Below are 13,040 nucleotides of genomic sequence, written 5' to 3'. Positions count from 1 at the left end.
TACTCTTTTTTGTCCAGCTGAATTCACTCAGCGTGATTATTCTGAGTGAATTGGCTGGGTCTTATGGCAGGTGTATTGTTAACTTTTTAAGGAACCGCTAAACTATTTTCCGAAGTGGTTATAACATTTTACATTTCCACCAGCAATGAATGAGTTTCAGTCTCTCCACATCTGTGCCAATACTTGGTATATATGGCAGTGTTTTAAATTTGAGTCTTTCTGAAAAGTAGTGATCTCATTTTGGTTTAATTTTTTTAAAGATTTCATTTATTTATTTGAGTACAGTGAGTGAGCGTACTTGAGTCGACGGGGGTTGGGGGGGACAGGCAGAGGGAGAGAGAGAATACCAAGCAGACTCTGTGCTGGGCGTGGGGCCTGACAAAGGGCTTGATTTCACAACCCCAAGATCACAACCTGAGCTGAAAGCAAAAGTCGGGTGCTTAATCAACTGACCCACCCAGGCGCCCCTCATTTTCATTTTAATTTGAAACCATATATCTACTTTGATGAACTCTCTTGTATGAATTCAGGGGATTGTTTATTTTCTTAATATTGAGTTTTGAGAGCTCCTTTTATATGTTGAATATGTGATGTTTTCTCTCCATCTGTGGTTTTTCTAATGCTGTCTTTTAAAGAGCAAAAGCTTTCAATATTGATGAAATTCTATTTAACAACATTTTTCTTTTTTTATGAGTTGTGCTTTGGGTGTTATATCTAAGAAATGTTTGCCCACCTCAAGCTCACAAAGATTTTCCCCCTGTTTTCTTCTAGATATTTTGTAATTTTATGTTTTACATTCAGGACTACAATTCTTTTTGAATTAATGTTTGTCTTTGGTATGAGGTATGGGTTAAAGTTCTTTTTTTATTGACATATGAATGTTTCATTGTTCCAGCACCATTTGTCAAGAAGACTATCCTTTCTCCACTGCATTGCCTTTGCACCTCTGTCAGAAATCAATTGACCTTATATGTGCAGGCCTATTTCTAGACTTTCTATTCCATTGATCTGTCTGTCTACCTTTATGTCAATACCACATTATCTTCATTAATGTAGATGTTTAAAACATCTTGAAGTCAAGGAGTGTTAGTTCTTTAAATTTGTTCTTTTTCAAAGTTGTTTTTGCTTGTCTAGTTTCTTTGCCTTCCATATTCATTTTAGAATCAGACTGTTAATTTTTATTTTAAAAGTCTACTGAGATTAGGATTTAGACTGAGTTTAATGTATAGATCAGTTTGGCTTCTGATCCATGAACTTTAATTTCTCTCTCTCAATAATATTGTTGTCTTGGTATTTAGACCTTACACAGCTTTTGTGAGACTTATCCCCAAATCTTTCATATTTTTAATGCTATGGCAAATGGTACTATATTTAAAATTTCAGTTGTTTATCTAGTATATAGTACAGAGAACTTACTTATTAGTTCTAATAGCTTTTTATGAATTCCATTTGATTTTCTATGTTGACAATCATTTAATCTTTGAGTATAAAATTTTGCTTTTTTCTTCCTGGTCTGAATATTTTATTACCTTTTCTTGCCTGATTGCACTGGCTAGCTCTTTGAATGCGATATTGAATATTGAGTTAAATGGCAAGAGTGGACACCATGATCTTAGGGGGAAAACATTCAGTCATGTACCACCAAGTATGATATTAGCTACAGCTCCTTTGTAAATGCTCTTTATTAGTTTGAAGAAGTTTCCTTCTAGTCTCAGTTTGCTGAATTTTTTAAAACTGGGAATGGATGTTGAATTTTGTCAAATGCTTATACTGCTGTGTTGAGATTATCATATAGTTTTTCTTTTATGGTCTCTTAATGTGGTGAAAACAGTCATTGAATTGTGAATGTTAAAACTAATTTCTATTCCTAGGATAAATTCCATTTGGTCATGATATATTGTACTTTTTATATTATACAGTGTTCAATTTGCTAAATTTTAAAGAAATTTTACATCTATGTTTATAAGGGAAATTATTTCATAGTTTTTTCTTTTCTTTTTTTTTCTTTTTCTTTTTCTTTTTTTTTGGTGATATCTTTGGTTTCACTGTCAGAGTAGTGTTGGCCTCATAGAATGAATTGGGGCGTATCTTTTCCTCTTCAATTTTCTCTGCGTTTATGGGAATTGGTATTATTTCTTCCTTAAATGTTAGTTATAGTTTAGCAATAATGTCAGCTGGGCCTGGAATTTTCTTTGTGGGAAGATTTTTAACTATACTTGGTGGCTCTTAAATGCTAAAGCCTAGGATTGATGGATCACACTTCTCATAGCCAGAATCAGTCCCATGGTTCCACCTAATTGCAAGAAGGCTAGGAAATATAGGGGAGAACATAGCTATTTGGTAGTCAATAAATGTCTGTGTCATAAACTTTCAAAAAGTTTACAGAAAATTATGTCTACATTGAGTAATTGCCCAAAGTTTACTTAAAGTCCCGAGATACCGTCCATCCCTTCCAATACTCTGCAAAGAAGCCCATTGCTTTTACCATACAACTCTGGAAAGAAGATCACATTCTCTGTGCTGTGGCTCCATTCTGTGTTCAGTGGAAACTCAAGTTTTCTCTTCCTATGGCTTTTGCTCCACATTGGTGAAAGAGAGAATTTTATCCAAGTTCAGCTTTGGCAGGAAAAGTAATGTCTAGATTGGATCCAAGATGAAAATGGTTCCTTAGTCTTACGGAAACACAAATACCATGATTCTTCCTGTCTTATGCTATAAATACTCCAGTGTCTGCAGCAGCGTCTCTTGGCTGCAGAAATGTTTAAATATTTCATGTCCATCAATATGTGGGCTGGGAAGCCCCATGAAAGCATGAGTCTTACTAATATCTCCATATTATGAACACATATTATTAATTTCCTAGGCATATCAGAGAAGGTTGTTTGATCACAAATTACAAGCTTACTTTAAGTTGGATCACTCAGGGCACATAAGATGCTGCAACAGAAAACTCTTCAGTAGCTTATTCAAGGTGTTTATTTCCCTCCCGGATCACGGTTCTGAAACGTGCAGTCCAAGCTCGAGAAAAAGGCTATACAGTCCTCAGTGTGGGGCTTCCATTTACTTCATAGGAGATGGCTGCCTCCTTCTCATTTCCCAGCCAAGATTAAAGGGAAAGGCTTAAGGGAACACGTGAACTTATTGGTGGAAGACAAGTTGGAAGTTGCATACGTTACTTCCGCTTACCTCTAAGGAACAAAACTTAGTCTCATGACCACACCAAATGGCAAGGGAGGAAATATCATACTGAATTGGGAATCCAAGTGCCTAGCTAAATCTTGGGGCACTAGTGTGTAAGAGAGGCTGGATATTGGTGGGAAATGAGTAGGGTTTCAGGAGTGCACAATATTTACAGGAACGAAGAAGAAAAGGATTTGGAAAGATGCCAAAGGAGGGTGGCTTTGGATAGGGATGGGGTGTCCAGGGAAATGGGCACTATGAGAATAGTCAAGGTGCTGCTGTTGGGTTAAAAAAATAAAAACCCAACCATTTTGTCATTTTTCTGTCACCTGTTCTAGATTCGGGGTCCAAATAACCAAGACATGGTGCCTGCCTTACACTGCATGGGGGAAATAAGGAAGAATCAGATGGATGTTTCCTCCTGAAACCCCTTGGGTGTCCATAGCTGGAAAGGGAGCCATTTGGATTTCTCATCCCACTAGGTTTTTGACAAAAGGGAAATACAGTTTCCTAGAAAGAAAGAGGTGTTGGTCTATCACAAAACATATCTATCACAGATGGAATATTGGTCCCATCCAATTTATTTGGCCATTCCAAAAACAAGATTGTGGCTACTATAAAAAAGAAGCCACCCTACTACCCCATATGCTGCCAGGATTTAGGTTTTGCTGATGCTTTCTTTGTAATGTTTCTTGTACCTATGCCTTCTTCCCCATTCTTTATATGCTTCCCAAGTCTTAGCATCTGTTGCCTGAGCTACCTGTCCTTGGCTAGGATGGTTGAGATGCAGGTAAGAGAAAGCCCTAGAGCTCAACCGATGCCAACGATAAGGACATTTATTACCACCTGTATCAAGCAGGTCAGAAGTACAAGTAGGCCCCGAGCCCCATGGATCGGGGCTCTGGTTCTGTTTTGCTGGCAGTTCTCTTCATTCATATGTTGGCTCTCGTGAAATGGCTGAGACATTCCAGGCATCGCATCCATACATACCATCAGCAGAAAGAGAGGAACTTCTCTTGTCTGTATGATTCTTGTAGGAATATAGTGGATGCTGTGATGTGCTGCCTGTAACCCTCTTCAGGAGCCGAGGACTTCTCCCAGCTGCTGGGAGTGTTTCCGGCAGAGCCTGCAGCTGGCAGCCCTTTTCGGAAATGCTCTCTGCAGATGAGAACTGCCTTATCCAAGTTCACCTTCCCTTCCTGGGAGTAGCCAATATTCAATAACTATTTGTCACACGTGTTTAAAGGCCCAGCCTCCTCACCCCAACTCAGAACAACTCTATGGGACCATCTTCAGGTCTTTGTTGTGTTGGCTGAGGTCTTCGCTGATACCGTATCACAGCTGCACATCTCCCTCTGCCCCCTCTTGTTGCCTCCTCTTTCATTGCACAGGTGTGGACCCTAAGTACACGCCTTTATGAACCTCCTGCACATTCACTGTTATCTCAGAGCCTGCTTCTTGGGGAACATGATTTATAAGAAGAAGTAAAGAAATCCTTTTGGTGTCCCCTCCCAACTTAATGTCCTGCTGTGTCACACACATCCCCCTAAATGGGTCCCTGGGAGGCTGGCATGACTGGCTTAGAGCAAGGAGGATTTGCCTCTGGAGCAGGTGAAACACAGGTCAGAGTCATTTTGAAGGCTTCCTCACTCCTCTGTCCAGCAGTTGGCACTAGCTGTTGGCTGAGGTCTCATCTGAGCTGTCAGGGTATGGTATGCCTGTATGTGAACTCTTCATGTGGCTTCTGCACAGCACAGTTGCCGGCTTCTAAGAATGAGTATCTCCAAAAATAAATAAATAAATAAAATGGAAAAACAGACAATGCTGTATCCCTTCATATGACCTAGGCTTGCTCATTTCTGGCATAGCCACAGACCCACAGACCCTTGATAAAAGACAGCGCGTATAGAGCTTCCTTGGTGGGAGGAGTGTTCAATGTCCCACTGTGAAGAACACGAGGGATGGAGGTGGTATTATCACAGCCATCTTGATAAAAATACAGCACATAAAACAAGCAGACTTTCATTTATCCACTGGGGAGCCTGGGAAAGCTTCCCTGAAGTTCTGCTTAAGATATGACCTGAGAATAAGGGGATGTTACCTAGAATAAGGAGTAGGAAAAGCAAGCAGAAGGAAAAGTATGTGCAAAGGCCCTGAGATAGAAAGGAGCAGAGCACAGACTGTGAAAGGTCAGTGTGACTTCAGTCCTGAGAGTGACGGCAAGGGCGGTGAGCATTAAGACGGACTCCAGATCAGCAGAGCCTTGTATGCTGTGTGTAGAACGCTTGTTCATCTACATGGACCAGTGGTCCTTCAGGGTTTAAGCTGTTGATTGACCATTTGTTCTGACTATGGCAAGTGGAGAGCGTATTGAGGTTGTAGGAAAGACAGGAGTGGATTCAGGAGACCTTGTAGGAAGTCCCTGATGGGAGTTCAGTTGAGAAGTGATGGAATGTAGCATAGGTCAGGTGGATGGCATGAAGATGAACCAGCGTGGCTGGATTCAAGTGCCATGATGGGGAGGAAATCAACAGGACTTATGGGTAGGGTGGAGTGGAAGGAAGGAGTCAAGGATGAATAGTGGTGCCTGTCACAGAGACAGAAAATACTAGAGACAAGCAGCTTTGCAGGTTAGAGGTCTCGATTCTGTTCAGTACGTGTAGTGTTGGAGATGTCTTTGAACAATCAAGAGGAGTCATGTAGCGGGGTCAGGAACACATAGAGGAGCCTAAAGGTATAGATTTATGAGTTCTTGGTGTTTAGCTGGCAATTAAAGTTCTAAGTGTGGATGAGATCCCTTAGGGAAAGAGTATAGAGATTCTCATAGAACATTACATTCAGTGGTTGCCCAGAGGTTGATGGGAAGCTAAGGAGCATCCAGACTTGGTGGAAGTATGATGGTGTGGTGTCCTTAAAGCTGAATAGTAGTAGTGTTACTGGGGCGGGCAAGGAGTCATTAGTACTGAATGCCTTTGAGACGTGTACGAAGATGACTAAAACAGGTCTATTGAGACAAACAACATGGTGGTAATGACAGCAGGAGTTAATTTGGAGGAACAATGTGGGACCCCAATTGGCACAGGTTGACAGAGGCAGAGTTTAGAAAACTTTTTTGAAAGAGAAAGAATTGAAGGAAAATGTTATAATAGGACCATCGTGCAACAGCACACATTTGAGAATAAGGTGTGTGAAGCATTCAATTTCCTTGTACCAGATCAGAGGCTCAAGAGACCCATCACGGATGCATTCTCCTTTTAAAGAGAAGGAGCATGAGGCATGTGAGAGAAGTTCCCACCTGTATCATATATGTTCCAAACCAACAGAAATTGGACCCACTCCAGCAAAGAGAGGGAAGGACCCAAGCAATGTGGGAAAGCTGCAAATAGCCACCTAAAAAATATTCATGTAGAATCCCAATGTGGATAGCTCAGAATCTCTTTTTAGCTTGGGCGTGTTCAACTCTTGTGGGCCTTTGAGCAAATCTTGTAACTTTTCCATGCATCAACTTTTCTTTGGCTATTCACCAGGGTCAGAGGGAGGCTGATCCTTGAAAAGCGCTCAGAACAAAAAGTCCAACAGGATTTGACTAAATGAAGCATTTGATTAGTTATCACTAATAGTATGATGCAACCCAGGAAGGACTATTAACTCATTGTTTCTAAACTTGGCTTGCTTTTCTACTTGGCTGGAGCCCTCAAAGCTCTGGCCAAGCAGCAGGGTTTCTGCATGTGCTCTGGCTTCCCTGAGGACCTCACAACGAGCAAGAAACCCTCAGGATCCACGAGAGGTCTTGAGGAAAACAAGGAGAAAGGGCATGGGTACAAGCACAGGGAGAGACAGCCAGTCCCGTCCATACAGAGACAGGGGCGTGTGTCAGCTCTTCTTGTGGCTGGCAGCTCTTCTGGAGTCTCAAAGACTAATTTTCCAGTCTATGTCCTATGCTGACCTTTGGGTTGATTATAAGAGAGAAAATGAAAACTTTCCCTCTCCTCCAACGCATCCTTCTTGGACTGGAAACATATGTCAAGGCCATTACCTCCGCAGATGCTTTGGGATGAATCAGCATTCTAAAAGACGGAGGCCCCAGGAGGTGCCAGCGTCCACAGGATGTTCAGGGATTGAGGAGAGAGGGGAAGCAGTGGAGTGCTACAGCCTTCCGCCAGGGGTCCGTTGTACCCCCGTCAAGGTTGGCAGCCTGAGAATCTTGGCGAGAATAAAGGGTGAAGGGGTCCGAACTACTTCTACAGAATCCTGCACAGACCCCACTGGGCCAAGGGCTGGGGTCCTCTTTGGGAAATCGGTATCATCATGGTTGGAAGCCTGTCCTCGAGGATGGTCTTTATGCAAAACACATTAACTCTCCTTTTCAGGTGCATAGCCTCTGGGACAGAAATTGATTGTTTCCTCATTACTACCTGCGAGTCTTCCAGCCTCAGAAGTGTGCTGGCCCCCTGCTTCTCTGCTCCGAAGGGAAAGCAATGCCACAAACCACATTCCGACCCAGGGAGAGGGCTTTGAGGTCATGGGGCTCAATGCCATATAGGAAAGAGGTGATGCCACGAGACCTAACTGATGTTTCCTCACTTGCTTGCATTTTCTGTCAGCTTCTAGTCCTGGGTTGTGTTCCTTTGGGTATATTTCCACAGGTCCTATCTAGCAAGAGGGCGAGAACAAAGGCCTTCCCCTCTGAGACTCAGATGACCCCTGTCAGGACCTGTGAGCTGATGTTTGCTATGGCTTTCTTCCCTTTCCCCTGTTCCGCTTGTATATCCTCATTTTCCTGTTCTTGCTTTTTTATCTCCAGTGTTCTCGAGGCATGTATCTTCAGCTTCCACCTCCAGGCAAGCACATTCTCATGTCTCCTACTGAATCTCTGGTGGTCTTAGCAGTAGCCATCTCCACGTGGGCCTTCCCCCCGGGCTTAGCATGCTCAAAACCCACCGTATTTACCCTCTGCACTGGCTCCGTACCTGTGGCAGGGTGAGTCCAGGCAGAGAAGCAGAGTCAGTAGGGGAGCTGTGTTGCATACGACCGGTATGGATGGGGTACAGGAAATGCTCTTCCGCAATCGCAGGCGCTTGCTAAGCAGTGTCTGTATGGCTGTTGTCTCTGAGTCTGATGCTGGAGCTTGAGGTTCACAGAGGAGGTGGTAGAGAAGGCAAGCTGTGAAGTAGAGTGGGGAGACCAAGGTAGACTGGACCCCACAAGCTTGAGCTGGAACCCCATAGGGAAGGGCCATGACCTATGTCAGCTCCTGTTGCCTCTGACCTTGGTGATGAGGGTATCCAGCAGAAGCGGTGCTCTCTGTCAAGAGCTAAGCACATAACACGTGGCCTAGAACTCGGCTCCGTCTGAGGGAGGATGGGGGAGGGGCAGGGCGCTCGCAGGCCCAGCTGCTTCACGCCAGTGAGGTAAGTCAGCAAAGCGGCAAGGTGGGAACCATGAAATGGCCACTGCTCCCCTTCCGGCCTCCAGATTCCCCAAGAATGTCCCCTGTGACAGACCCTAACTGGAAACAAACAAGAGAGTGAATTCTGGGAACTGTAGCTCAGCCTGGCCAAGTTGACTCATGACAAAGCCAATAAAATCCACCCCCAGTCAACTTAGCGTCCGTACACAATCTCCTCAAGGTAACTTAATCTCTGCAGAAGGACCATATCGAAGTCCTACTTCTGCGTAGCATTATACAACTAAAAAAAAAAAAATGGTAACTTTTTCCCCCGGAAGAGAATGCATTTTTTGTCCATTTTTGTCCTTGGGTGATGTGGATCCTTCTCCAAACTGGTTCACATTCTTCCACTGATACCGTATAACTTAAATCCTGAGCTCCTGAGTTCAAGTTTAGTACTAATACAGCTTACGTGAGATGAGAAGGGGATGGAAAAGAAAAAACAAAAATATCCAGTTAACGTATGTAGAGACATCAATATTCAAGAAAGGGAGAAATATTCATCACTCTTATGGTCCTTGTCTCTGCCATGGTCACAGGGTCCTCGCTGACCTTCACAGCTGTCTTCTTCCTACCTGCTAGCCTTGCGTATTCTTTTTGCTGTCAGCAGTTACCTCAGTGGCTGGTCGTGGCTCTTTGCTTGGTGGATGGAGTGACACAAGCTTTCATTCGAGAAGGTTCTGGGATACTAGCAGCCCGGCCTGCACTGGGTTGTTGTAGTTCTCTGTGGGCTTTAATCATAGGACACGGGCATAGCCAAAGCACCTGGAGGATTCCCTGCTTTCTAGATGTTCTCCTCATGCCCACTGTGTAGTCGTAGCAACCCGGCTTCTCCCTGGCGGTCAGGATCGATCACCGAGCCAGGTAGTCGGCTCCTTCTCTGCTCTTCATTCAGTGGCACAAGGCACCCAGAGTGCCCAGGCAGCGGTCTCTACTTCTTCTTGAGTGGGGTCATGGTTGGACCCCCTGGTGGGAGCATTCCTCTCTCTGGAACTGAGACCTCGAGACCCGCAGAGCCTACGCACCATCACAAGGATGAGAAGTAACGTGTTGCTAATGGATCACCAGAGGTAGCGCGGAGTAGTGGCCTTCCTGTTTTCACCCCTGGACTCACGGATGGTGAGTATTGGTAATGGGAGTCACAGCATGGTAGACTGGAGGCCGACTCGAAGCATGTACACATCCAGAAGGACTTCAGCCAACCCTGCAGCGCACTTAGCTGGTGTCTTCGAAAGGGTGCTGTCCCTCTAGCAAGCTGCTACAGGCTCATGGGGACATGGTAAGACCAGTGAAGTCCATGCACACACGCCCATGGCCTCACTCCCTTCGCCATGAAGGCAGTACCCCGACGGGAGGCTATACCTGCGAAATACCAGGATGGCACAGAAGGGATTCTGTGGGGCTGTGGGCTGGTGATCTGGGCAGAAACCTGTGGCCAGGGGAGGAAAATCCATATCCCTTGTGACTGTCTATCCACACAATCAGGTAAACTAGTCAAAGTCCCGCCTTCTAGGGCTCCCCTCCACGCGGCCTCTCAAAGCTGTCAGAGAGTAGGGCTGCGGTGCGTGACGCGCTGCTCTGCCATCTCAGGTGGCCCTGAGGCACCACTCTCTGAGGCTTTTCTTCCTCAGTCACCCAGTCCTAGGGAATGTTCCATCAGGCCCAAGATGGAGACCGGAAGAGAGAAGGTCATGTAGTGCAAGTAGGAGCCATGGAACTTTGGGCCTCTACCTGATGCATCTCATGTGCCTTCTGTTTGGTGAGGGAGTGCTGCTCTGCACACCCAACTGCATGGCTTGGCCAGCTGGACAACACTCCATTCGTGACAGGCAGCTCAGATTCCATGGGAACTTGGTGACCTGTGGTCAAGCCTTCAGTCTCCAGTAATGCCAGTAGCAGACCAAAGTTTCTGGAAAGCAGAGTGAGAATCCCGAAGAGGCTATAGAGACTTATTACAGAATTTTAAGGGTCAGGTTTTGCTTCACCCAGAGGAGGTTGCCAGAGACTTCAAGATGCTTCCTCATCTGCCGCTGCCACCTTGAGTATTGCTATATGTCCCGGGGCCTATGGCCCCAGTGGCAGGGTGTCCTGCATAGTGGGGTCTTTCGGCTTTCGGAGCCCGACTCAGAGCTAGCATTTCCTAGGTCCAGTTCATATGGTGCCTAACCAAAGATGGATTCTTTCCATCCGGCTTTGTTTGAACATTTTTTTTGCGCAAGCTTGGTTGGCCTGCCTGGACCTGTGCTTGCCCCTCTAATCACGGAGGCTGGGGATAAAGTTCTACTCCTGACCCGGTCTGATTCCTGTACCCACACCTATGACCCAGATTTGGAGTGGCCGTGGCTGGCAGAACCCCCACCCCCAACTCCAGACCACGGAAGCAGTTCCCCAAATGAGGTTCTTCTGGGAATTCCCTTCCCGGAAGTGAAGTCCCTCCCCTCGGGGAGGGGCCCATTTGTGTGGAGAAGTCTCTGGGCCTATTTCAGAAGGATTGCTCTCCTGGTCCGCGTGCCAGAGCAGGCGGGGTCTGTCTTGGATCTTCATCATGAAAACCTGGTAGGCTTCGTGGAGGTAAAGGCCATAGCACCATGGGAGTCTGTGCTGTGCCTCAGCCCCAGGAGTTTCTCACGCTCCTGACAGGCCGCACTCAAGCTTACAGCAATTTTTCTAAATTGCCATTTATGTGTTCCTACCAATTTATGGCTCCCGAGTGTCTCCTGCTCCAGGTAAGCCCATCTCCGCCAGCACTGTATGGCTATGCCGGTCTTTCTGCATAGCAAAAGGTGACGATTTGCCCTGAAAATCCAGTGCTTCGTTGGGTCCGAGAAAAGGGACTGATTTTTCCACTTGGCCAGCTTTTTCTGGTTCTCAGGGCAGGAATGATCACTTCCTAGCATGTGGCAAGTGAACCCAAAAGCCGTTAATTATCTTTGTAAATCTCTGCGTTCTTTTATTTCTCAATTCGCGGTATGACCTCCTGTTTCTACTTTCTAAAAGCATTTCCCTCGAATCTGTTACTGAATACGCCAAATAAATATATTCTAAAGTTGCTTTTCCCTTTCTTGGTAGCTTATTATTTTTATAAAAGAAATGATTTCCTTTGAATCTTTCGAACAGACATATTCCATTTCCCTTATGCTGCAGACATTTTTCATACTCTAGAGCCTGCGTTGTTTCGTTCTGAATATTTATCTTAGAAAGAGAAGAAATCTCTTGAAGCCAAGGTATTGTAAACAGATACTATTCTTGGACGGGCCTTTGCTTTTTGATCTTGATCTGGAACATTCTTACTTTAACCCTCTCCCCTCCAGATATTTAATAGTTAGTGGTCAGTAAAAGCCCAACGCGCCTTATCTTTCTGGCATTCCTTTAGCAGGATTTTCAAGAGATTGAGATCAAATCTCCTTGTCCTTGTCTCGAGTTCCCACAAACCTAGAGTGTCTACTGTAGTCTGTAGTTCGTACAGGAGCATAAAAGCTAAATCCACTGTCCCTGTGCTACTCGAAGTGTGCTTCCCAGAGCCATGCTGCTCTCTGGCTTTTTTTTTTTTTTTCCATTTTGTTTTTCTAGTGAGCCCTGTTTAGTGATTTTACAAAAGCATTGATCGATGATGGATTCGAAAAATTTTTAAAAGATTTTATTTATTTATTTGACAGACAGAGATCACAAGTAGGCAGAGTAGTAGGCAGGCAGAGAGAGAGAGGAAGGGAAGCAGTCTCCCTGCTGAGCAGAGAACCCAATTCGGGGCTCGATCCCATGACCCTGAGATCATGACCTGAGCCGAAGGCAGAGGCTTTAACCCACTGAGCCACCCAGGTGCCCCTTGAAATCTTTTTAAAGATTTTTTTATCCACTTATTTGAGAGAAAGAGTGCGCAGAGCTTATGGGAGGGGGCAGAGGGAGAGGGAGAAGCAGGCTCCCCACTGAGCAGGGGGCCTGATGCGGGACTAGATCCCAGGACCCTGGGACCATCACCTGAGCTAAAGACAGACACTTAACCAACTGAGCCATCTAGGTGCCCCTGGACATTTTGTTTTATTTTATTTTGTTATTGTTTTAGTTTTTGGATTGGACATCTTAAAATAATGGTCCTTTACTACAGATGGTCTGGGAAGCATCGACGCAGGCTGCTTCACTTCAGAGTGGCTCCTCGACGTTGGGAAATGTCAGTCCATTTCCTGAGGTGCAGTGGGCCACCAGCTTTCCCCTCAAACTGCAGGCCCTTTACTCGGAAAAGAGGTGGAAAGAGAAGAGAAGAACTGGTTGGAAAGCCTAGGAGGACAAGGAGGAGTGGGGGAAATGGCAGGAGCACAGGCAGGGAAGGACCTTGAGTGACGTCCGTCCACAGGGAATCTGTCCTTCAGTAGGGAGGGAGGTGGCCGGCAGGTTCTCCTTCACTGGTCTCAGCTGA

General features: G+C 45.3%; 1 protein-coding gene across 1 annotated transcript in view; it reads left to right on the top strand.

The window, feature by feature from the left end:
- Window positions 1–11,679, top strand: part of RPGR (retinitis pigmentosa GTPase regulator) — an 86,519-nt gene extending 74,840 nt beyond the window's left edge. Inside the window, exon 18 of the mRNA XM_059156691.1 lies at window positions 7,551–11,679. Within this exon, the coding sequence (XP_059012674.1) occupies window positions 7,551–7,577 (27 nt within the window). The 3' untranslated portion in view covers window positions 7,578–11,679. The remainder of the gene's footprint in view (window positions 1–7,550) is intronic.
- The last annotated feature ends 1,361 nt before the right edge of the window (window positions 11,680–13,040 follow it).

Source organism: Mustela lutreola, chromosome X, assembly GCF_030435805.1.
Source record: "Mustela lutreola isolate mMusLut2 chromosome X, mMusLut2.pri, whole genome shotgun sequence".
NCBI classification, from domain to species: Eukaryota; Metazoa; Chordata; class Mammalia; order Carnivora; family Mustelidae; genus Mustela; species Mustela lutreola.
Note: the sequence above shows the minus strand (reverse complement) of the source record. Positions and strands in the feature narration are given on the sequence as shown.